Source organism: Melopsittacus undulatus, chromosome 1 (genome assembly GCF_012275295.1).
Source record: "Melopsittacus undulatus isolate bMelUnd1 chromosome 1, bMelUnd1.mat.Z, whole genome shotgun sequence".
NCBI classification, from domain to species: domain Eukaryota; kingdom Metazoa; phylum Chordata; class Aves; order Psittaciformes; family Psittaculidae; genus Melopsittacus; species Melopsittacus undulatus.
This window is the reverse complement of record NC_047527.1, coordinates 20,910,286-20,936,835: the sequence shown is the minus strand read 5'-3', so window position 1 is coordinate 20,936,835 and position 26,550 is coordinate 20,910,286. Positions and strand designations below refer to the sequence as shown.

The 26,550-nt window shown below is 41.1% G+C and overlaps 1 protein-coding gene across 1 annotated transcript; it reads left to right on the top strand.

The window, feature by feature from the left end:
* The first annotated feature begins 2,087 nt into the window (after positions 1-2,087).
* BAALC (BAALC binder of MAP3K1 and KLF4) lies at positions 2,088-26,203 on the top strand. The gene is made up of 3 exons (XM_005150908.3): positions 2,088-2,238; positions 22,811-22,980; positions 25,659-26,203. The coding sequence occupies exons 1-3, from the start codon at positions 2,088-2,090 to the stop codon at positions 25,761-25,763; spliced, it is 426 nt and encodes a 141-aa protein (XP_005150965.1). The 3' UTR covers positions 25,764-26,203.
* The last annotated feature ends 347 nt before the right edge of the window (positions 26,204-26,550 follow it).

The following is a 26,550-nucleotide window of genomic DNA, read 5'->3' as shown; positions in this document are numbered from 1 at the left end:
ATTGCTTCTTCTGCTTGTAACACTGAAAGCAAATATAAAAGGTAATGTACATGCAGTAATGGTCATTGGGATACAAAAGAATTAATTGTTTGTTTGTAGTAGTCATGAGAACATCTTCATTTTGAGGTATTTTTAAAGTTCATTTGAACCTTGCCAAGCCTTAACATTTGAGAATGAAAATGATCAGGTCTTACTGCTCTCCAACTGATTTAATAAACCAATCGAAAAATGACACCAGCCACATGCTCACCTCGGGTACACACAATTCCTTGGAAGTGGGAGGTATGTTAGACTTCTTTGCTGGCTTCAGACACCACTATATTCCATTGCCCTGGGGACTGTCGCCTGGTGGGCAGTCTGACTGAAATAAAACCTCTGCTGGAAACCTCTTTTTAAAAAAACAAGTCTTATTAATCCACAAAAACATTACTACAATGATAAAAATGGTGAGGCACTGGCACAGGTTGCCCGGAGAAGCTGTGGCTGCCCCATCCCTGGCAGTGTTCAAGGTCAGGCTGGACTGGGCTTGGAGCAACCTGCTCTAGTGGAAGGTGTCCCTGTGTGTAGCAGGAAGGTTGGAACAAGGTGACCTTTAAGGACCCTTCCAACTCAAACCATTCTATGACTACTTTATGATTCTATGAAAAAGTAGTTGCTTCCTCTCAGATTGCTGCCCTGCTGATCCTAGGACCTTGGTAGCACAGTTACGTGGGCAATAAATGTCAGCAGCACTCCTGTGTTGTGAGGGAACTCAGCAGGTCTCAGTAGGAAAGTAGGATCTTTGTGAGTCAGTATTTGGCTGGGAAGCTGCTTAGAAACCTCTTGGTAGTCATCTGCTTTGGGAAGCATAATGGGTGATTCAGCAACCCCAGCCTGAATCACTTTGGAGGCAGCACGCAGGATCTCCTGACTGGGCTACAAAGCTAAGGCCTGTTGGATGCTCTTGAAGATCTGTACCAGCCTTTAGGAACAAGAGCCTTTGCCTCCAGCGAGGTTGTGCTTCTACTTGCAACTCTATTAGCATGGGACAGTCTGAGTTTCTCTCAGTTTCACTGGGGACATCCTTTCTGGCCAACAGCTGTGTTGTATAATGGCATGAAGTGTGCCATACACGTGCCCTCTGTATCACTCTGTAAGGTGCCTAAGGGAGGAGTGTCATACCTACTGCTCTGCTGCAAAATTATGACAGGAGAGAAAGTTTTATTTGGGATAAAGTCTTCCTCTTGTGGTATGACCACATAGTGCCTAGCATTCATGAGGCTTGCTCCAGCCCTGGCTGGGGCCTTGAGAAGCAGCTGTTGCAATACAAACTGCAGCCACCATCAATGTGACTCAAAGCAGTGTCAAACCTCTGCATCTGTCATTTAGATTACCTGCATTAGCATAAATTATAGTCTGTTCTGCAGGAATCTCATGTTCTCAGTTGCTTCCCAAAGTCTATATCCAACAGGAAAGAATGGAAGTTTCTCTGGAGTAGAGCACTCAGTATTGCATCTTGAATTCCCAACCACACAGCAGCAAATCAGCTAACAAGAAAGGTGGAAGCCAGGCTCTCCTGGCAAAATCAAAGGGGAGATGGTTTTGTGAAATGGGGTGCAAGATGCAATCAGGGTACATAAACGGGGAGCAGGCCAGCTACGCAGTGCTGGCTGTGGCTGACTGCCAGCCTATAGATGTGCAAGTCCTGGGTGTGTAAATATTCAGCGCAGGGAAGAGGCAGCGCTGCCCACCCGCCGAGGGGCTCTTCTATCCGAGCCAGCACCGCGACGGGGCAACGATGGGAGGGTCTACCCGGGGGCCGGGGATGGGAAAGATCGGGGAAGGGCTGGGAGCCGGTGGGATGGAGGGAGGGGAAAAGCGGGAGAGGAGGGAAGGGGGTAAAGGGAGGAGAAGGGGAGGGGACAGCCAGGAGGGAGGGGAGAGGGGAGCTGAGGAGATGATAAAGCCGGGGAGAAGAGTGAGGCAGGCGAGCGGAGCCGGGCGAGCGGGGATGGGGAGCAGGGCGTGAGCAGGGCGTGAGCAGGGCTCCTGCAGGGCCGTGCCCGGTGGCGCGGTGCTGCCCGGGCGGCGGGGAGCGGGACGGCGCCATGGGCTGCGGAGGCAGCAGGGCCGACGCTATCGAGCCCCGCTACTACGAGAGCTGGACACGGGAGACAGAGTCCACCTGGCTGACCAACACCGACTCCGAGAGCCCGCCCCAGGAGGGCGGCAGCGCCGACGCGGCCGGCCCGCGCCCCGGTGAGTGCGGCCCCGCCGCGGGGGGGCCAAGCGGGAGGGGCGGTGATGTACACTTGTGTACACATGTATAGACACTGCATGTAGGTGTGTGTGTCCACCTGTAGACAGTGCATGTAGGTGTGTATGTCCACCTATAGATAGTGCATGTAGGTGTATGTCCACCTGCCTATGCACTTCACCTGCTCAGTGGAGAATGTCTTTTTCTACCCCAACCAAGAAACGTTCACACCCCGGGGTCTGTGCTTTAAAGACGTCTCGGACTCCCCATGGCACCACTGAGCGCCCCGGGCTCCTGCTGGTCCCCAGCCTCCTGGCAGGATTCCGGCCATTGGCTCCTGCATGTTTCTCTAAGAGCTTATTCAACACCTTAAGTTCTCCTGGTGGTGCTTGTCATGACGGAGAGCATATAAATGCCATCAACAATGCAGTAACATCACCAGAGGGGAACTTGATCTTTGAAGCTCTTGCTAAGATTTTTTTTTTGCAAACCAAGGAAATAGGTTTAGAATAGGAAGATGTGGTGATATGCCAGCCTTCTTCCACACTACCTCAAATTAGGATGATACACAGAAAACTGATCAGATGGTTGGCTACCCTAGAGCTGACCTACAAGTTGGAATTTCCCAGTTTTTCTCATTCTCAGCTGTGCACATAAGCTATTATGGTTGAGACAGAGATGGGGAAGGGAACTGAGGAGCTCTGAACTGACATAGGGTTTAAAATAATTTAGAATTATGATGTATTGCAGTGGTATCTAGAAATCTCCAGCAATGAAGGCTAAACACAGGGAGTGTTATCTCTGTAGCCACACTTAGCATTATCTGTGCTCCTTAGTTTACTTCGCTATTACTGCTTAGCTACTTGGCTGCTCCAAGTTTACTTGGAGTTGGTGCCTAAACATAAATGGAAGCCAATTAGTTCAAGATTTGATATTGAACAGGAGGTGATAAAGAAGTAGACCAGTAAGTATTCTTCCTAGAAACAGGTGATACTTGACTTTGTGTTCACAGATGAGAATATCAGAAATAAAAAGAAGATAGCACTCAAGTCCAATAGAGACTGATTAGGGTAAGAGAAACTCTTTTACAAGAAAACTTTGCATAAGAGATTAGAGAGGAAGGGAATGAAGACAGGAACAAAGGAAGGACTAGTAGCACTTCTGGAATGGTGAGACTGACTCTAACACAGCTTTAGTGGCAGGATTGCACACAGGTCCTGATTAGTACCATCAAGTACCTCATCGAGCGCTGCTGTGGGTTAAGGCTTTAGGTAGGAAAAGAAAGGGATAAGGGGAGGTACTCCAGGGACTAGAAACAAAATGTTCAGTGAATTTACAGATGAAAGGGAGAGGAAGCAGCAAATGGAGGGGTAAATAAGGTCAAGTATGAGTTTAAGATGTGAAGAGGAAAGCATGGATTTATTGTGAGAACTGAAAACTACCTAAGAGTGAGAGATGAAAGGGAAGAGTGAGGGAGGGGTAAGAGCAGCATGGGGGAGATGAAAAGATGGAATGTGACTCTGGCATCAGTGGAGGTAGGAAACTTCTGTAACTGGAACATAGAAAGGGAGTAGGCAGCCAGGGAAGGGGGGACCAGCCAAAAGGCAGCTGGGGAGAAAGGGGTGAAGTTGTTCTTTGTCATCTTTTGCTTGGAACAAACGGTGAAGTTCTGTTAAGAGAGAGAATTAGAGACAGGATGAAGGAAAGATTTGAGGGAAAAGCTCTGATTGTCAACATCTTTCAGTTAAGTGGAGAAAAAACAACCCACCAGACATTGGACAGCAAAATGGAAAGAGGGGTACGTCACTCAGGGATGAAAGAATGTATAGTATACAGGATCATAAAGTGTTAATAACTACCACATATTAATCTTAGTAATCTCATCCCACCCCAAAATTTCATTATATTCTTCTCTTTTTGTCAGCCAGCATCTGCCTTTCTGTGTTTGCTCACTGGAGCTATATGTATTTGTGTGGCCAAATATTTGTATTTTTACTAAAGCATTTTGAAAGTTAAACTGTTTTTAAATTGAAAAGGAGGTAACCAGATTGTTTTTTTTTTTTTTTAATTTTCCCTTTGCTTTTCCTTCCTCCCTATTTCAACTGATCCTATTTCACTTCCCTACTTGATTTTTTACATCATATTTAATGAAGTGTATTGCAAGCTGCCAATTTTTTTACAGGAAGATATATAGAACAACATCAATTGTTATAATATAGCTGTATAATATAGACAGACAACTTTTCCTAGGTTCACAAGTCACTATCAGCCATGAATGTAGGTGGTAGCAACTTGTTGCAGTACACTGCTGAGGCTTTGACAGTGATGAATAGAATAAATTGATCCTGATGAAGAGGGGTAGAAGAGCAGTAAGTACCTTCATGAAGCACTGCTGGTGGTGAAACTGAAAGACATCATCTAGGAGAGAAGCGTATGTACTTTTCTTAGGCTGGGTGGTTTCCCCAGGGGGGGAAGGGGGGAAAAAGAAAAGACTCACAGTGAGCCCAGACAATAGTATGATTTCTCTTAAGAATATCCATTGCTATGTGAGCGAACAACTTTTCACAGGATTCAGCTACTGCTATAGCTGGGGAAAATAATAGGTTAGATTTCTCCTTAGTAACCATTCTTTGATCCTTGCAACCCCTTGCACAAATTGCTTTCTCTTTAGAGAGTCTGATTCAGCTAAGTGGAAGAGTTAGCACAAGTAATGACTTTCCGGGGAAGTAAGAATGTGCAGGAGCAGGAGAGTCTCTGGGGCAGTCACCACAGGTTACAGTAAACTGGAGGGGAAAAGCTGAACTGACAAAAACTGCAGAATCTGTCAAGTATTTTGGAACACATTTGCGTCGCCTGCTGTGTTACATCAGGGTAACTTGCTGATACATATATGTGCGTGTGTGTGTGTGTGTGTGTTTGTGCGTGTGCGTGTGTGTGTGTGTAACTTCAGATGCACAATTTCCTACCAGAAACCAGTACTGTAAAAGTGCTTTACAAACCCATTCAATATCAACTATAACAAAATATTTTTTGATGTTGTTTAAAGGCAGGCTTTAGGTCATATTTTTTTTCCTATTTTTCAGTGTATTCAATTTTTTTTATTATTATACTAGAAATTGCCTCAGTGGATAAAGCAGGATGTTGCCTCATGGTCAGAGAGACCTTATAATAATGATTTACCTCATGGGCTGCAGATGCCTTAGGACAGGATCTTTCCTTGCTGTTTTCCAACAGCAGCCAGCACACTAAGACAGGCTAGACGTTGTTACTGAAATGCAAATAATAATGACTAAGTTTTAAATGGTGCAGCAACCAAGTGAAAAATAATTCTTTTGAATGAGAACTGAAAAGCTGCATATTGATTGCCACAGGGCTCACTTTTTCAGTTTCTCGAAACATTTGGTTTTTATCATTACTTGGCTCTCAGTATTGGCTAATGCTTTAAAAACAAACATTGTTTGTTTATTCTTTATAATTTGCACTATTTTTTATATTGTTTTTTATTCTTTGTAATTTGCACTATTTCTACAGTAATTTTTTTCCTGGAGCATATTAAGGAAAAACATTATCATGTTTCACACACTCACCTGGGACTTGGGGGAAAGACTTGCTCATGTTATCAGCAAATGTACCTACAATCAGGGGTCTGCCAGGAATGGAATCTGAAATCTAGGATCAGTTCATCCCCTAGTGAAGACATTCACAAAATAACTATGACATGGGAGTAGAGTCAAGTCCTTTGTAAAATGAATAAAGAAAATTAGCAGAGTACAGGCGAGATTTTATTGTGTTGTAGCAATCTGGCTGGCTAACAGTTTGCCTTGCATAGTTAACTTAAACATAGTTGTGCATTTATGAATAATTCTTGCTCTTTTCTCTGAAGTTACATGTCCAGTTTATGCTGCTGCTCTAATCTTTTCTGGTCTCTGACAGCTGTGGGAAGTTTTACAGACCAGGTTAATCTTTGCAGCTGGGCTCTGGCTGAGAGTCAGGATGCAGAATACAGGGTTTCAGAGGTAACCTTACACAGAGAAGTTTTTGAGGATTGCTTTTCCATTCTTCACAGTAGCAGGACTGGGAGCAGCACAGTGGAAGAGCAGGGCTGTGCGCACACCAGTTGCCATAACAACAGGGACTGGTTCTGGTCTGGACCACAGCTGCAGGCATCTGCTCTTGCATTTACCACATGTACGTAAAGGTATAACCTTAGCAGGAATGAGTAAGCAAGCATGAGGTTGTAAATTAAGAACTTGATGCAGCAGATGGCTCCTTGCAAATTGGACTGCAGAGAAGTATTTAATAAAAGGTCTATTTTAGGTTAAGAGCCAAAGAGTGGCTCTTTTGTTAGTGTGTAACATCGGTGTATCAGGACCTCTTTCTGCTCTTATGTCCATTTACTACTGTTCTTTTATTAACAGGTTTCTTTTAAATCTGGTATGTTTTAGAAAGAATTTTAACAATTATTTTGATGTTTACAGGACATTATATTTTCAGGACATAACCTTATTACAGTTCAGAATTACAGTAAAAGTGAATAAATACAACCTCTGTCTGGACTGTAGGCATATTACAGTAATTTTATATCCCACAGTAGCCCAGACCTTGGCTATAATGATGTAATGGGTTTGCATGGCAAGGTTTTGGTAGCAAGCGTAGCTTCTGTGAGAAACTGCCAGAAGCTTCCATGTTCAATACAGCCAATGCTAGATGGCTCCAAGACGGATCCACTGCTGGCCAAGGCTGAGCCCATCAGTGACGGTGGTAGCACCTCTGGGATAATGTATTTAAGAGGGGGGAAATGTTATTGCACAGGAGAAACTGCAGTTGGAAAGAGGAGTGAGAATATGTAAGACCAACAGCCCTACAGGGACCAACAGTGGAGCAGTTAATGAAGAACTGCAGCCTATGGGAAGGACTCACATTGAAGGCATTCATGGATGACTGCCTCCTGTGAGAGCAGAAGAGTGTAAGGAGTCCTCCCCTGAGGACGAAGGAGCAGCAGAGACAACGTGTGATGAACTGACCGCAACCCTCATTCCCCATTGCTGCACTGCTGCAGAGAGGAGTCAGAGAAAACAGGAAGAAAGGGGGGGAGGGGAGGGAGGGAGAGAAGATGCTTTAAGAATTAAGGGGAGTCATTTTCTCATCATCCTGCTCTGATTTTGATTGGCAATAACTTAAACTAATATCCCCAAGTCCAGTCTGTTTTGTCTTTGACAGAACTGGTGAGTGATCTGTCCCTGTCCTTATCTCAACCCATGAGCCCTTTGATGTGTTTTTCTCTCCCCTGTCCTGCTGAGGAGGGCAGTGGTAGAGCGGCTTTGGTGGACACCTGGCGTTCAGCCAGGGTCAAGACACCACACTGAGGAAATGATGTTTGCTGAAGCATCCATTTTAATATCATTTCTGGATTTTAATTATGTAATCTCTGCCATTTCACTTGTCACAAGCCCCTCTATGGAAGGTGGTACCCAGGAAATCTTTGTGAGCCACCCAAAAAGAGAAGTATCTTGTGAGATGTTTCATAGAGTAGAGGGAGAAAGCTTTTGCATCTATATTTTACCATCTGGCTTTCAGAAAGTGACCTTCTTATGTCTTTTCTACTTTGTACACCAACTTTTTGTGTTTACATGGATGCTTGATAAACTTCTTAAACATGGAAAGTGCCTCTGTAAAGGGGGTGCTTCCATCTGCACAAGAAGATTGGGTTTAAAGCCCTCTGAAAATCATTTTCTTAATAGCATGATTTGGTAGGGCTGTTCTTCAGAGGGTTTCTTTCCGAGTGGCACCTCATTTTGTGTTGTACCTCACTACACCCTAAAGACCACATAATAGAAAACTTTGGTGTCAGTACCAGAACTACAAACTCAGTACCAAACGTGAAGGTAAGCCAAAGCAATGGAAAAGGCCAGAGCTCCTGCTGCCTCAGAGGAGTTAACCAGTCCCATATGCTATAGGGATTTTTAGTCAACCTTATCACAGCACACCTGCCAGAGAGCAGTGGGAAGTGTTGCAGGACGGAAGGGAAGCAACACTGGTGCACCACACAGCCTCCTTCACATCCAACCACATATGCCTCCTTCAGGAAGAGAAAAATAATAAGTTTTGCTAGAAAATGCCTGATATTTCTGCATCAGTCTATGGGTCAGGGAATTATAAATAACCCTAGACAGCAAAAGAAGAAAATAATAGAATTAAATGGATAATCTCTGTAATAAATTATGTTTGTCAATCCGCTGACCCAAAACTGCTGGTCATTGCCATTCCTCATTCAACATGAACACAGTCAAAGATTGCAGTATTGGCCTAAACCAGTATTTACTCCATCACAAGATGGCATTGAAATTCTTGGAAAAATTAGACTAAGCTGATAAATACAGCTTTTTGTAATAACCATATTTTCCAGCCCCACCATAGCTGTTAATTCTTCCAATTCATGCATTTTCTTTTTTGCTGTCACTTGACAGTTCAATACTGTGTTAATTTCACATAGGTACAGATGGCATTTAAGAACAACAGCTGAAATACAGATTGGAACCAACAAAATATTTCAACATATTGTCAGAGAACTCTGGCATTTCATTTTATATCCCCAAGTCATCCCACCCCTTCCCATCCTACTCCTCAAAACTAAACATCTCCTATTTTTAAGGATGGAAAAAAAGCCTATTGATATTGAGAACACCTATGCTTAAGCTTTTTGCTAATTTATGGAAGTACAAGTGTCACAAAATGTAAATATTGTTTGAGATAATGTATAGGGAATGTAAGTAATTTGGATGGGAATGTTGCTGCAGTTTTACATTATGGCCATTCTGTGTAATTATATGCTTTGTGGGTGTTGTATTTATCTTGTTGATTCAGTTGAAAAACGTCACTGATACTTATTTTGCTCATCAGAACATACTAAGCAACCTCTCTCCAGCACCTCTAAAAGTATTTTAAAATTATTTAGTAATAAATATCAACTGCTGTACAACAAGGAAGAGTCCATACCAAGCAAAATTTTATTGGAAGTGTAATAATAAGATAATAAGATAATTGATAGATGAGTTATTTTCTTCTGTTATGAGGCTTCAGCTTGCTGTCTTGTGAGATGTATTAGACTCAATTGCTGGGAAAACTTCAATCTTGTTTAATGGTAGGTGATTGGTGACATTCAGGTACTGGACAAAGCTTCCTGAAGGGTCCTGATGTCTCAGGGGGAGCAGTTGCCTCAATAGCCCTGCAGCAGGAGGGTAGGGCAGGGGCTGGCAGGGCTCTCCAGCTGCCTGCCTCCTTCCTCAGCCTTGCACTTTCTGCCTCTAGGATTCTTTCAAGAGTGAAAAAACCCATTTTAAAATATAGTATAATATTTTTTTCCACAAAGCCTCCTAATCTCTGATTAATTCCCATTTGACTAATGGGTAACAACGCGCTAAACCCTCCTGCAGTCTGTAGCAGACCTACTAGGATTGATTGCCCATGGTTTTCCCCACTATAATCATTTACCCAGGGATAAAACAAATTCACTAACAATAGGATGTGCATTAATGCTGGAATTAGATGAAAGGCTTTCCTAGCTCCACAGGACCAGAAAGGAAGAAGGCTGTTGAGCACCAATGGAGATGATTGGCAAGAGGGGTATTTTGAAACTTGCTCTCCAGATGGTTTCCAGAGGAAAGCATTCTTCTTGCAGCACTGAAATCCTTAGTAAGAAAAACTTTCTGGGTTCCAAAGGGCTTTCATTAAGTACAGGAAGAACTGTTGCCCTCTGCTGAGTGGGGAGGAGGGATGGTGTCTGAAAGGTTTTGAGCAGGAAACCTGAGCAGTGGGTTTTGCTAACGGCAGCTCCTGCCTGCAGGATGCTCAGGAATAAATTGTTCTGCAAAATTATTCTTGTGGAAAAAGCTCTATTTTTATTTTCCCCTTTAAATCCCAATTCAGGACATTTAAAAATTCTTGTTTCTATTTCTCAGGAGTGAATTTACATTTTCTGGTCAGTTCTAATCCTGTATTTTCCAGTTTAGGAATGTCGAGTTCAAAACTAATACTTACAAATGGAATTAGCTTGAAGTGAAGGCTCCTGCCAGTGTGACATAGAGGTGTGCTGTATTTCATACAGGAAACAAGTTCAGAATGCAGTTTATCCCATTGCCTGTTAATGAAAATATCAAAAATTTCCACAGAGCACATACTGCAGTAATCTAGCATTTAAGTGACAGAAATCTGTCTTTTCTGTACCTATAGTCAGGTATAGAACTTTCAGGATCTTTCTAGTCCCACTGTTTGGTTTGGGGTTTTTTTTCCCCTCAGATATTCCTGCAGTTAAAAAATGAAATAAATTGGTTGCAGTTAAAAAGATCTGAGATTCGAAGGTTGGGTTTTATCTTAAATCAAAATGCAGTAATGGTTAAGATTCAGAAACTGAACGATCAAAGCCAGGAGTTTATTTTAAGGTTTTTGTTTGACTGACAGCACTCTCTTTTAGGTTGTGTGGATAATATTCTGAAAGCAGTGTGATTGTGTGCATTTCTCAGCAGTGGGCTCACATGAAAAAGTGCCTTGGTTCTTTATAACATGCAAATAAATGATGTATTCCTATCCTGGTTTTATTTGATGAGTACATGCATAACTTCTTCCCTAGACTGTCACGCTGCCTTTCCTCTTCTGTTTAGGAAAAATACAGGTTAAAAGTAAAACAAACAGGTAGATGGTGAGTGACATTTTACTGACTAGCATGGGCAGTGGTAGGCAGCAAGGCAGGATTTTCCATTTTAAGGTTTTTCTAAATCCACCAGTGCCCTCCAGATTATTTCTGCATTGCTGTTTGCTTGACTGAGCCTTAATTTTTAAGCAGCTGATGAAAAAGAAGTAACAATGAGCCTCTCATTCCTCCTGGAAGATCATGTATTCGGGCTTGCCTGTTCAGATGGATGCTAGCTACTGGGAGCAAAATAATCAGCCAGTACTCCACTGATTGACTGATTTTATATATATATATATATATATATATGTATGTATGTAATTTACCAGTTTCCTAGCAATGCATATGGTTGTGTTTCTTCTTTGTTTCATATGGATATTGTCCTCATGTTCCAATTGTCATTCTTGTAAACTGCTAGTATTTCCCAAGTAAGCCATCAGAATTGCTTCAAGCACTTGCAGGGCTAGAAGCATGAATTTCTGCCACTTGGATAAAGCTGGTGCCTGAGTGCTTTCTGAGTGTTTACATTGCCTGTGGAAAAGATGCAAAAGATTCTTTCCTGAATTAATTCCTATATGGAGCATACCTTTGGGATATTCACACACTTAATTCACAGCTTTCCAGTGGCTGACATTTCAGCAAAGCCTTTGTAAATTGGGCCAGTAGCTAATAATTCATTGTTGAAATACATGTCTGATGTCTTACCTGGAACGTTTAGCTTCAATTTCCAGCTGCTGAACCATTTCAGAATCTCAAGTTTCTTTTAGATGTTTTTCATAAGGATTTCTATTTGGTCTGCCTAAATATTTTTGCTGCTCCTTAGTGTGATTAATTGAAATTATACTATCTGCTCATCTTAACATTCCATGTGTGATTAGCTAGGTAATGAGAATAATGATACTACTTTCCATTTATGGATTGGAAATTATTCTAAAACATGACTGATGTGTCATAACCACATCCTGAATGACAACAAAAGACCACGTGAAGGAGAAGGAAAGGCTGTGTGAATGTCTACAAATCTAAGCCACAACTAAGAACCTGTCTTCAGACAGGGTGGGTACAGTTGTGGGAAGGATGGCTGAGAGACAGCCAGCTTGTTTTCCACCTTGTGCAGTGCTTTCCTGTAATGGGGGTGTCTTTCTTTGTACTTTAGAGGAAACAGTCAAGCAGGAACTGAGCCAAAAGCAAGCACTTTTGGAAAACAGGCTGACTTGACTTAGTTTGGACACCCGTGATGTAAAGTATTGCACTTGGAGGGTACCATTTGCAAGGTGAATTTTTCATGGGCTGCACTAAAACAGCCTATATCTTTGCATGGAGAAAAGCAGATCCCTTCACTGCCTGTCCTAAAATGCAGTATTATGAAAAGCACTTCAGAGGTTTGCTATTTGTAGGTTATTTTTTCACTTTGGAGGGATGAGTGATGTGTTTCTGGCACATCATGTGGCACTGGTAAGTTGCTTAAACCATTCCATCTCATGATTTTGCGAGGCATAAAATATACTCAGTCTTCACTGTCTTCCAAAATGTAGCCATTTGTTATTCCACAATATAGCAAAAATTCGGTGGTTCTTTCCTGTTCCGGTTATTAAAATTTTTCTTTATCCAAACTCTGCTGTCTTTCTGCCATTAAGTGCTTCCCTAGCACCAGCATTACAAATTTACCTTTTCTATATTCCCTCCATAGTCAGACCAATTCCCCCTTATTCTGCTTCTGAAGGCTATTTTCCACATAGCATCCTTTGTCTTGAGCTTTGGAATGATCACACATTGTTTACAAGTGTTGCAATGTTTGGAATAAATACAAATTTTATATTCACCTTTCATTTCATAGATGCAGTTGCAACATTATTAAGTCTGTTTAAAGGTAGTTGTACCATGATTCTGTATCATAATTTGAAATAAAAATATACCAATAGGCAAAGATTTAGCATCTGCCTGTACCTGGGAAAATAGGCCGTGTAAGGAATATCAAGGTTTGCAGCTTTGATGCTGCCTGTTTTATATTCTACTTGTCTGCTAGAAACCTTGAATACTCTAGTTGAAACTGTCATACTACAGTAACAAATCTGATCAGACGTTCAGAGCTATTTACTGTACACTTATTTACGTCTGTTAAATTCCAGTTTTAAATTTTTTTAGAAATTCCTTTTATCTAACATAAGGAGCCTCTTGCCTTATTCCAAAATGGTAATGGTAAAAGAAGTTTTAAAATACAGAAATCTATAGGACTGTTTGGTTTAAGTTCAGGAAAGATGTGTCAGGAGATAGGAAAACAAGCAAACCTGCCAGCCAAAACTGTCACAAGATGTGGTGCTTGGTCTCTCAGTTTCGCCGGGACTCCAATGTGCATATATTCATCTAAAAGCATAAAATATATTAGTTGTAAGTCAGTTCTTTTAGTACTGGATTAGATATTTAATACCATAATCTTACAGGAAAACATAATTCCATAAGTTTCCTGAATGTGAGAAAACCATGGGCGGATCAGGATCTCAGAGTCTGATTTGCCTTCTGCTATTAGCTATTACCTGATCCCTGCTGCCTTTCATAAATAGTGAATTTCCTCTTATTTATCACTTACTTCTCTCACCTCTGAAAGTAAAAGAGATATTTTCTAAACAGAGAATGAAGAGGCTGTTTGTGTTGTAGGGCAAGCTGAGTTCAAACAAGCATCCCATGGAAGCTGGGAGGAAGGCACACAAAGCTCTCGCCACTCCCCCATGCCTGCTATGAGCTGGGACATGGCTCAGCCCTGCTTGGCTGGACTCAGCTTGTGGGGGACACCTGCTGTGCCTGCGTGGGGACTTTGTGTAAGGAGGATAGATGTCCTCCCTTGCCTTCACCCCAGCCTGTGCAGGAATTGTTTCTGTGGCACCTCTAAAGAGACACTCCACAGAGTTTCAATGGCTGATACACAATGCATAGGAGATGCAAATACATTTAGCTTGTTTTGCTTCACTGTCTAGAATTCATATCACACTACAGTTCAGATAAATCATTCTGGATTCTCTGAATATCTAGACAGCTTATTGAGTTGTACTTACTGATTCAATAAATGCAAAACATTGTTTCTGATGACATTTTCTTGCCTTCTCCCTCTTTAAATCTCCTGGATTCTTTGTCCTGGCTTTCAAACCCACTCTTTGCTATGCTAGAAAGTTTTAAAATGCTTTCTTGTTAGGGAAAAAGAAAGCTATTGATTTCCTGAGCATTTGGACTCATCCCTCAGGCTACTGCTTTGGAGGAGATGACTTAAACTCGACTTTTGTCACCATCTTCACTCCATTAATCTTTGATGGGATCCATGCTGTGTTGTTATTTCTGCAGCAGAAATACATACCAGCACTCAGGTCTGCAATTTGTAGCTTTCCCAGACATGAAAAATTTCAAATAATGAAAACAGGTATTTCAGTGCTCTCTACATTTATTATAACTCTGTAGCATTAAAGCAACTCAGTGATGGTAACAAATACAGATTTCCTATGAAAGCAACTGCATGTTGCTTCCATTTGTCTTTACTGTGAGTTATCTCAGAGTCCATTTTTACAGTGCAGTATCTTTTTGTGCCGGCATTTGTTAAAACAGCATCTTATGCATTATTCATGCGATAACAGCCACAATAAATAAAAAAGGGTGCTGCTGAACCAGAAAACTGAACCTCGCTGGTTTCTTTGGAGTGAATTCCAAAGACGTAAATTTAGCATATTAATCAACAGCTACCCACTTTAAACATATGCATGCTTATTATTCAATGTGACAGCACAGGGTCCATAGTTGAGAGTCAGATCTATAGCTCATTTGGGTCAGAGTCCATGTTCAATTTTGGCCACTACCTGCTGCTTTAAAATCAGGTACAAGAATACTGTGGCAAGCATATGTGGAATAATTCTCTTCACAAAGACCTAATTCTTTTGTCTAAGATTAACTTTGCCTCCGTACTATGAGGCTTTGTACCCCTCCCAAATTTATTGACAGCATTGGCTATCACAGCATTGCCAATTTTTATTAGTCACAGAAATCTTTGGTTCATCTGATGTTGTTCTTCTGATGAGGTCTATGCAAACAGATACAGGCAGACCTAATTTTATGCTATCTGTGATTTGAGAAGTTTCCTGCAGCCCTGATAATTGAGGGCTATCTCGAAATTTCACAATCTGGTTTGTTTCTCTCATTCTTAATCATCAGCAAATCATTCTGAATCATATAACAGGGTTGGAAAGGACCTTAATATCATCTAGTTCCAACCTCCCTGACATGGACAGGGACACCTCACACTAAACCATGTCACCCAAGGCTTTATCTAACCTGGCCTTGAACACTGCCAGGGATGGAGCATTCACAGCTTCCCTGGGCAACCCATTCCAGTGCCTCACCACCCTAATTTCTTCCTTATATCCAATCTAAACTTCCCTTGTTTAAGCTTTAACCTGTTACCCCTTGTCATTAGCAAATACATGTTAGCTTTCTAATGTGCAAATGAAGTCTAGCAAAAAGCCTTGAGGAAATCATATTTTGTCATGCACAAAACCGTCTCCGTAGTTCTCCTTTTTTCCTCTGTCTCTCTGTTCCAGCTGTCAATTCATGACGCTATTTTTTTTTTTTTTACTCCAGTTTTACTATCACAACCTGAATTAATTATGTCTTTCTCCCCCATCTTTATTTCCATATTAAATCTGGTGAGAAATAGTTAAATATTAAGAATAAATATTTCTTCTCCCCTTCACCAGATAGTCTCACAAAGCATTATTTGAAATGTTAGGTGTAACCAGGCTGTAAGAAGAAATACAACAGCACCTGTGCATTGTTTATCCTTGTTTGGTTGGTTTTTTTTAATCACTAGGATTGCCATTATAATAGAAGAAATGAGAAATACAGGACCAATGTCTAAATTTTACACTCCATAGTTTACATTTTCTTTGACTTCTCTGTGATAAACATCCTGTTCACAGAAATGGTTCTTTTAAAAGCTTTCTTAGACTGCTCCTCCTCCCTCCCCATTTAAATGGTGTTTTTTAAGAGTTATAACATTATTTAAGAATGCTTTATTTTGAATAGACAAAAGCTTGCAAATCTGTGAGCAAAAATACAAATTTAAGTATGTAGCTCTTAAATTACAACATACCCGAGGGATGCTGATATCTGAGAATTTCTGAAAACTCAGTCAAAAGTTAAAAATTATTAGGACTGTAGGCAACAGAACAGGTTAGCACGTACGAAGTGGTCTCCTAGAACACGATGGGAGCTGGGACTTGGTGACTCTTGCTCTTAGAGAAGTGAGGTGCAGCCTGCCAGGAAGGTAAATGAAGCAGAGAGGGTGATGTTGAGAGAAAGAAGTTAGGGCATAAGTATGCTACAGCCATCAGAGAAAAAAGGGCATCATGGAGAGACTTCTCTGAATGCACTGATGAATTTGCATCAGATTTCCAAGTGGCATTTATGAACTGAAAGATGCCTTTGAAAGGTACGGGACAGTTTACTGCTACTATTATTTGGCAGAGAAAACTTCTGTTCTGTACAAAATTGTCATGTAGTACCTGTGATAATACACAATTTTATAGTCTGAAACACAAAATTATGGTGATGATAACTATGGTTACTTAATAATAACAATTTTAGAGAATTAAGGTAATGAAGCATTAGTGTGTTCAGCCTTCCTTCTAAAAAACTAATTTTGATGTTTGCTTGGACACTCTGAATGTTTTATTACATTTGCAACAAAGGGAGTAGGAGGCTATCCCAGAAAGACTGGAAAAACTTAGTCTTACTGGAAGTCTGAATATTCAGTGTTAGTATAAGCTATTAATTATGAGTAGTAGCAGTTCTTGGAGTGTTGATTTTATTTACACTGTGTATATGAGCATCATAAATATACTAGTGCCCTTGTTTTGTCTTAGAAGTGACAATTGTCTTATTCTATTCTCCTTATACACCTCTAGTTTATATCACCTTTAATATGCCTGTTGTTCTCCACATAGGATATGTTTCAAACAGATTGGTCCTGTCCTGCTAGTCTTAATTCTTATTCTGAGATGCCTCTGATTTTAGGTATCTTTCTGTGAACTGCATATCGATACAATGGTAAAACTGTTCTTAGATGTCTTTCTTGAAAAAAAAAGTATGGAACAGCTAAAACATACCCATGTGTCTCTGGTACTGAAGTTTTGATTTGTAAAATTCAATAACTGGAGTTAAATTTTTGTCATGTCCAAATTTTCCCAAATTTTCATATTTTTGGGAAGTTTGAACAAAAGACAGTACTTTAATGCCAGCATTTTTGTGGGGAAAAAACGACCAACCAACCACCCAAACTTGGGCAAATTTACATTTTCAATATCTATTCAAACGGTGCATGTGAAAATACACAAAAAGACTATTTGAACTGCCATAATTTGGTGTAAATCGTCAGACTTTTAGTGAAAGAGAATTTAGGGAAACAAAAAAGCTCCTTTGTATCAGTCAGCTCCTTTGGATCAGCTGGATCAGCAGCTCTGGGACACTGTTTTTGCTGTAACACAACACGAATCTTTGGTGAATCTGGGTTAAATGGACAAAACAAATGTATGTCCCCTGATGTAAGGGTAGTTGGAAGCAATGTGAATATACCTCTGAAGGATTTAGGTAGCTCAGCAAGGCAACTCAATGTACAAGTGTAGCCAGATGTGTGGGGCTTGGTTTTGTTCTGCTTCACTGGATACCACATCAACCTAAGCTGCTCTCTGTGGTTTGTTTCGATTCCTGAGCTACCTCCCAAGTTGTGCCAGTTTGATTGCTTCTATCACTGGGTGATGAATAAAGTCTAGGGATCAATTTCAATTGAAAATAACCCTTTTCTTCCCTGATGCTGATGAAAAAAGTGTTTGTCAAAATGCAGCTTAAGGGATTTCTACTGGCCTGGTAAGAAAGGTAAGAATTAGCTCTCCCATGCAGCCTAGCAAGCTAGCGAAAAGGAAGGCAACAGTAAGCATTGCCATGGGAGGACAAATTCTTTTAGGTATATTTCATTCTGGAAAGATAGGTTTGGTTTTATGGGTAATGGGGCTGCTGCTTGGGTATTCTCCCTGTGTCCACTGAGAGAGAACTCATGAATGTTCTTTATACGTAAACCTGATTACAGGCAATGAAATACCTGCCTCTTGTCATTCATTCCTCCCCACAATGGGAACAGCCTGGCAGTCGCCCAAACAGTGGCTAGCCATTCCTGAGGGAAAGGTCACCATTACATTGGTGGGTGTTTGATAATCACCCAGGAACTCAGGTTTTGGGAAGTGAGCCATAGGAATATTTTAAGCTTGCCAGTTCATTTGGAAATAAAACGTGCATTTGACAGAGCATTGTGATAGGATCTGCTGTTTTCCCTGGCCTCAAGAGGCCCACAGACTATTGGCAGGGGTTGTCCTGGCAGAGAACATAAGAATGGAAACAACATTACTGAACCCATTTGTTTAAATTTCTACTGACACTCTACAGTGAAAGACTGAGGAGGTTATTTACTGAACCCATGCTGTGAGGGTGATAAAAATATCTCAACAGGTTTAAACAACAGTGAGACAAGACCCTGAGTGTTGCCATCTCACTAGCTTGTGAATTCCAGATTGAACAGAAGTTAACTCTTCTATTTCTGTGTACCGTGGAAAGCCATAAAGAGCAATGCAAATATATTTGTTATTTTTCAAGTAACCATGTGTTCGGAATCTTTTTTAAACATCATTTCTGTTTTGCAATCAGCATTTTGTCTAATTGCAAAATATCTAGTCTATAAAATAGGTGTCGGTTTATGAATTGTCAACAGATTTTGTGCTCTTACTTCCACTGCTCAGGCATTCTCACTGTAATTTCTGCTCAGTGTTCATACATCAAGAGCAAATCACTGAGGTCTAAACTGGTGCCCACTCTCTAAATCATCTATTTGGCAATGAAAAAGATTTCTGAAGTAGTTTCTTAACTTCAGAATACCAAACATTTCAGAATAAAATCAAAAAGCTTCTTCATAGAATCAACTAGGTTAGATAAAGACCTTTGAGATCATCAAGTCCAACCTTTACCCCAAAACTGCCAAGTTCACCATTAAACCATGCCACTGAGGGCCTCATCTACACATTTTCTGAACACTTTCAGGGACGGTGACTCCAGCACTGCCCTGGGCAGCCTGTTCCAATGTCTGATCACCCTCTTTGTGAAGAAATTTTTCCCAATATCCAATCTAAACCTCCCCTGGCACAGCTTGAGGCCGTTACCTCTTGTCCTGTCACTTGTTAACTGGAGCAGAGACCAACCCTCACCTCACTACAACCTCTTCTCAGGTAGCTGTACAGAGAGGTAAGGTCCCCCCTGAGCCTTCTCTTCTCCAACCTCAGCCATTCCTTATCACACTTGTTCTCCAGACACTTCACCAGCTCTGTTGCCCTTTTCTGGACCCACTCCAGTGCCTCAATGTCTCTCTTGTAGTGAGGGTCCAGAATTGAACACAGGATTCAAGATGCAGCCTCACCAGTGCTGAGTACAGGGGGACAGTCACTGCCCTGACCCTGCTGGCCACACTATTGCTGGTACAGACCAGGATGCCATTGGCCTTCTTGGCTGCCTGGACACAAGCTGGCTCATGTTCAGCTCTGTCAATCAGCACCCCCAGGTCCTTTTCTGCTGAGTAGCTTTCCAGCCACTCTTCCCCAAGCCTGGAGCATTCATGGGGTTGTTGTGGCCCAAATGCAGGACCCAGCACTTTGCCTTGTTGTTGAACCTCACACCATTGGCCACAGCCCATCCATCCAGCCTGTCCAGACCCCTCTGCAGAACCTTCCTATCCTCCAGCAGATCAACATTCCTGCAGAGCTTGGTGTCATCCACAAATTTACTGAGGGTGCACTCAATCCATTCATCCAGATCATCAGTGAAGACATTAAAAAACATTGGCTCTAACAATGAGCCCTGAGGGACGTCACTAGCAACCAGTTGCCAGCTAGATGTGATACCATCTACTAACACTCTTTGGGCTCTGTCATTCAGCCAGTTTCCAACCCAGTGGTGAATCCACCTATCCGAGTCCATGAGCAGCCAGTTTCTCCAGGAGAATGCTGTGGGAGGCAGTGTTAAATGAATTACTGAAGTCCAAATACACAATGTCCACAGCCTTTCTTTCCCTCATCAACCAAGCATGTCACCTTATTGTAGAAGGAGATAAGGTTGGTTAAGAATGACCTGCCCTTCATGAACCCATGCTAACTGGTCCTGATGCCTGTGTTTTCCCACATGTGCTTTATGATCTTACTTAGGACCACCTACTCCATGCCCCCTCCTGGCACCAAGGTCAGGCTGAGTGGCTTGTAGTTCCCAGAGTCATCCTTCCTCTGCTTTTTGTAGAGAGGTGTCACATTGGGCAACCTCCAATCCTCATGGACTTTCCTATGAGACCAGCAGCACTGCTTTTTCCACTAGTAATGGTGATCACTAGATCATCTATGTAAAAATATAGTAGAATGATGGTTGAATGCTCAGATACCAATACCTAATTTGTTTCTGACAAGTGCTGCAAAAAAAAAGAAGTCTCGCCTTTGCAATGCAGGATGCAACAAGGATGCTTGAGCTACAGCCTAACAGAGGACAAAAAATGAACCAGTTATACCATTTTCAAGATTGAGATTTTCCATCAGCCTTTAGAAATGGTTTGATGTAAGAAAAATTGTTCTGTGTTAGACCAAAAGATGCAACACAATCGGATAAATGAACAACTGTGCTTAACAACAAAGTGTCTTTTCAGCTCACAGCTGTTTCACCAGACAATTTAGTTAGAGGCCAGATGGCCAAAGGGACATATCGTGGAAAGTAATTCTGTAGGATGAGTCCACACAAGGAAAAACTTGTAGTTCATATATGTTTGAAACATCCAAGATTCAGTTAATGGAATTACTGTTTAATGCCTAGACCATTTTGCCTGTTCTAAGCTGTGCTCAAGCTTGTTCTCACAACTCCAGTGCAAGGTGAAACTGTAGACTACAGTGTGAGTCCTGGCTTAGGGCTCTGACTCACACATGGCTAATTGCCTCTCCATATCCTTCCCTAACAATTGATTTTGTCTATGATATCAATCTGTGCCACTTACTGTTCTGCAGCAAGTAATTTTTATGCCTCTCATCTGGCATTGTAGAGTTTTAGGAAGAGGTAAGAGCCAAAACACAAGTAGGTGTGACATTTGAGAGAGGCAAGAGAGGTGGGATTTACTCTAGTCAACAGGGAAGTTGCCTGTAGATTTAACCGGGAGAACAGCGTTAGTTTTTATATCTAGCACAGAAGGCAGTTTCCAGAGACAAGTATTTTTTTAAAACTAAACTATAATTTAATATTTTGAAGTTACACCTCAATTTTTTTCTATCGAAAAGTAGATGATTTAGCATTATTAGTTACCACCACTAAGAGTTAAACTGTCTTTGGAAACTACCACCATCTTCTGACTGCTCAGGGAAATGCAGGGATTAGTTTGTCTTTAGAGTCTTACACAACTTTAGGTATTTCAGTATCGACTTTGAATATTTGGTTGAAGCTTTATTGATTTCAGTAATTCCCAGATACTACTGATATTGCTTCCTACTGATAGAGCAGCCTTTCTTACAGATTTATGGGAAATAATTCAGGACTTTGCTTCCTTCTTAATCCTCTTAGTACTGCACTTGAATTCCCACCTGTTTCATGGCAGAAGCTTATGATGACACAGTGCACACTTCAAGCAGCAATGAGTTGTCTTTGGTTTTACTCATACTTATTTTTCACTTAGTATCTGTGACTCCTCGCTGCTTCTTCCTGTTTTGATACCTGCATTGCCAGTTAGTAAATCTGACATTTTTTTCTATTTGAACATAGAATCATAGAATAGTTAGGGTCGGGAAGGACCTTAAGATCATACAGTTCCAACCCCCTTGCCATGGGCAGGGACACCTCACACTAAACCATATCACCCAAGGCTTCATCCAACCTGGTCTTGAATGCTGCCAGGGATGGAGCATTCACCACCTCCCTGGACAACCCATTCCAGTGTCTCAGCATCCTAACAGGAAAGAATTTCTTCCTTATATCCAATCTAAACTTCTGCTGTTTAAGTTTGAACCTGTTTGTTTGGCTTGTTGCCAAAATAAATAATACAAAAAAAAAGAGAGTTACAGTCATGCATCCTGCTTGCTCTTTGTATTTGAATATCAGAGCCAGCATTGCAACCAGATGTTTAGTGCCCTGCACCCACCATAAACGGCAACTGATTTTTGTTAATGCAATAAGATGAGAAAATTGTTTAAAGCTGGCCAATATCATATTGTGCAATGCATGCTCTATCCACACAGCTACAGCAGAAAGCAAATTATTTTATTTGATTACTAATAGTTGAAACTGTATGAAATATACTATTTCTGAATTTCTTTCCTCTACTTCTAATGAAAATAAATGTTCAAGGCCCTGAACAGAGCAGTATGTGTGTCCATCCATATCAATCTCATCTATCATGCTCACATCTAACTTCGTAATTCCCCAGAATAGAAACATATTAAAGGGGAGCCTCTCTGGGACCTTAGTTAAACCTCGGTCATGCCAACAGCTGTGTGTGTGAAGAAGCCAATGGAGACCTGCAAGTGACCAAAAGGATGATATGCTTCACTCGTTAACCAGTTTTGCATGTTTTCTGAGCAAGTGTTTCACAGGCCAGTGGACTATAGGAGAAAAACTAAATAAGGGAAAGTGTGAGGGTAAAGTTAAGCAAAGGAGGTAAACTGCTCTCACTGCAGTACCATATCACACATTCCATGACTTGTGCTATCACAAAAACATACTGAAACAGGGGAAACCCAGAGCCAATACAAACTGCTTGTCTGTATTAATAGCACAATTTCTTGTGTACCTACTAGGTCTTCTGGAGGATGGGAAATCAGCACAGACAGCTGTAACTGCAGCATCAGCCACAGCTGGAACACTGAACACCGAGAAGAAGAACAGTTGTGGTTCTCAGTGTGTGAACTCTATGGTCCATGGTACAGGAGCTACAACACAGAGACAGAGCAGTTTCAGGACAAAAGAGGTAAGAATATCATCATGCTCTTTGACACTCAGCAGTCGCTTCAACCAGGTCAAACTTATTTTCCTCAATCTTCCTCACTGCAGTCAAACTGTATTTAATGCCTTGGGATAAGAAAAAATGGCTGCATCTTGACCACAGCATGATTGAGCCTACCACCTCTGACAACACCTCATCTGAGTGGCCACAAAATCGATGTTTTATTCAGCAACTGAAGTAATACACACATCTGTTACAGCAAAACCCCCCCACACATATATTTCCAGCTCAGTCCAGCTGTGGCATGTGTTGTGGAAACTGTTTAGACTACCCGAAAGAGAATGGGGTTTTCCTTAATTGTTGTTTTGCTTATATTATGTGCACTGCGTGAACCCTGCCTGGTTCATCTAGAGCTGGATATGAAGCCTGAAAAAGTCAGTGGGAGTCTTTACCATAACTTCAGTAGGCTTTGGATCAGACCCTCCTCCCTTGTCCCCTCACCTGTATGTTCTATGTCTTATAGAAGGATCACCCAGTGTAACAATAATGTGTGAACACACAAGGCTTTAGGCTAGAACAAAGCCCAAAATTCTATCCTAGCTGCCTACCTGCCTATCTCTCACATGTTTCCACCTGCTGCCCTGTTTGTGTAGCAGCTGCAGAGCTGTTGCAGGTTAAAGTAATCAAAAAACTACAGTTGGTTTACTGCTTCCTTGGTTTCTCAGATGGGAATACCTCCCAGCATGGCATACAGTGGAACTGTTACATCCACCCTATAAGAAGTTCTCTCCTCCTGGGAATTACATCTTTGAGAGAGGCAAATTTAGATGCAGGGGGACAGAGTAAATGAAAAAGGGAATTTGGATTTACCTTTACCTTGCATTTGCTAACACATAGCACATTGGTACATGTCTATTTTATACCTTCACTCTATTATCTTCTGCACTGCTGTAGTAGAGAAATATTCCTCAGTGACATGAATCCTGCTGACATTTCAATGAGGTGTAGGTGCCTGACTGGGAGACCTATGGCTCTGAATGTATCCTCCTGCCCTTTTCTAGCTAAGATAGATTCAGTAACATATCTGTACTGTTGCAACACAGTGAAAAGGAAATTTCTGATAAGTAGGGCATTTGCATTATTCTATGCACCTAATGCAGATGTCTAAGAAAGGAAGCTAAGCTGTCTAAAGTTCTTATAGTAAAAAAAGAAATGTATTTTCATACAGTGAAAGCATAGCATCTAAGTCAGGTTCCAGCTCTGGTTTGCCATTCTGAATTGCTGTTTCTCCACTGACTTCTCAGGGAAACATGAGATGAGCAGGTTGTCAATTTGGACATCTGAAGTTTGGGTGCCTAGAGTTGAGTGACTATCCTCCTAACTCAAAATGTGCCCACTTTATTCATCTGAACATTCACACTGACAACAGTTTTTCTTTTATCTCTTCATGCTGTAGAATACAATGCAGTGCAGCACATGGTGCTTTCAGGAGACTTGGGTTCTGCCATCAGCCTGTGAGGTAGTAGGGAGGAAATTGCTTTACCTTTCTGTTTCTCATTTTCTCGGGCATCAAGCTCTAAAGTGTCCTATTGCCTTCCTCCTAGCATCAGCTATTTGACAAGGTACAATCTGTGGTATGGAAAGAGAAAGGGTTTGACACAGGCTGCATCTGGGAAACTAGTATCCTCTCATAATGGTAATTTTAAAACAACTTGGAAGTAAATGATGCTGCTGCTGAAGGGTTCCTAATACCAGTGAAGACAATAAAACGGTCAGGCATCCCAAAAGCAAAGGTGGTATCCAGATTATGTCACTGACTGACAATAACCTGATTCGATTTTCATTACTTGTATAGCCTTTGGAGAGTCCTTGTGTGGACAGGAGCACTGAGGGTGCAGACAGAAAAGGAGCAGGTGTATTCAGGCTACAGAAATGTAAAGTAATGCACAGCAGCAAATAAACACAAAGTTTTGCTCTCAGATAAACATGTACCTTCCACTTATGTGAGTGGAAGTTTACCAGACATTATCCCAGCTGGCATTGTTACCATGTAAATGATGCCTAATTTACCTGTAATTCTCTACACTTACAACTTGCCATATGAAACACTGGAAGTGAGATAATCAAACCCACCTAACTTAGCTCTGTGTCTCCATCAGCCTGGTTCTGAGTGTCCTCTGCTAAACCTTTGCCCTTTAGTGCCCAGTATAGTGCATTGCTTATGGCAACAAGCAGACAGACTATTTTTGAATATTTGGAAATAATCTGATGAAGCTCTGAAAGATATATACTCTGTGGGGGTCTTGCAGGCTGAACTGTTATTTTGAAACTATCTTTCCAGTTAAGAAACTTAAAGTAGAGAAGGCTAGTCACACTCAACTCCCAGTGACATCAGAAGGAAACTTTAATTTCCACTTCTAGACTAAAACCAGATTTATTTGCTTTTAGAATACACATGTGCAGAGATGATGATTATAGCCAAGAGGGTTGATCCAAAGCTTACTGTCATTCACAGCCTTTATAGCAGTTATAAAAGCTTGCATCCATGCTGAATGAGAAAGTTGCCCTGCATCACAATACTGTGTAAAGAAAGCTGGAGGCATTCTGTTGATTAAGTAGAACTGTTCTCATAAATTAGGAGGTAACCATCAATGACTCTTTGTGCTGTCAGTGGAACTCATTGTATTCTTTAAAACTTTCAGAGTAAATGGGACACACAGAAAATGGCCACAAAGGAAGCTGCCATTAATGTTACAAAAAGCATCAGACAAAGCGACAGAAGGAAAACAAAGAATTGTGTTAATTAATGAGGAAAAGCACAGGTGAGGATGGACCTAACAGGGCTGCACTGCAATTTGAATATCATCAGTCACTGAAGATATTAAGATCTCCAGATGTTCCAGGTTGAATGCAGCAGGATGCTGCTGCTGCCAAGCACCTTCAGAAGCATGTTGTGTAGAAGCCAGCTGCAGACACTGTAAGATGTTTGGATGTCATTTGCCTAAAGCAGTGGCACTGTGCAGACATATGCCAAAATTTGTGCCATTTGGTTTTTACTAAGTCTTGTGTTATTTCCTTGTACATCCTGTTCTGCACTACTTAGACTGAGGCTGGAGGATGAGAGATACAGTTCATTGCAATTTAAACCAGGAAATTAAGAAATTAATCTGCATTTTTAGTCATAAAAGGTAAACTCACAAAATTCATTTAAAGTGTTCATTATCATAAAACTCAAACCCAGAAACTGTCATGAAGGCCATTCCTACTAAATCTTCTTTAAACTATATATTGGTTATATATAGCTAAGTCATATAATAACCTTTTAAGATATTAATCCTTTAATTATTTAGTTTTAATTAATTTTCTGTGTTGACAGGATTTAGGTCTTAAACCCAATATCATTCATATTGCAATGATAGCTCCAAAAATTAACTTTATTTGGTCAGACATAGTGGTTTTGCTGTGCAGACACTTACCTGTATCGTAGTACTTCATGTTTATCATAAATACACAGCTAAAAGGAATATCAATGTTCAGTGTAGTAAAGACCAGAATTAATTCAACTTATTGCTTCTCAATATAGAAGTAATAATA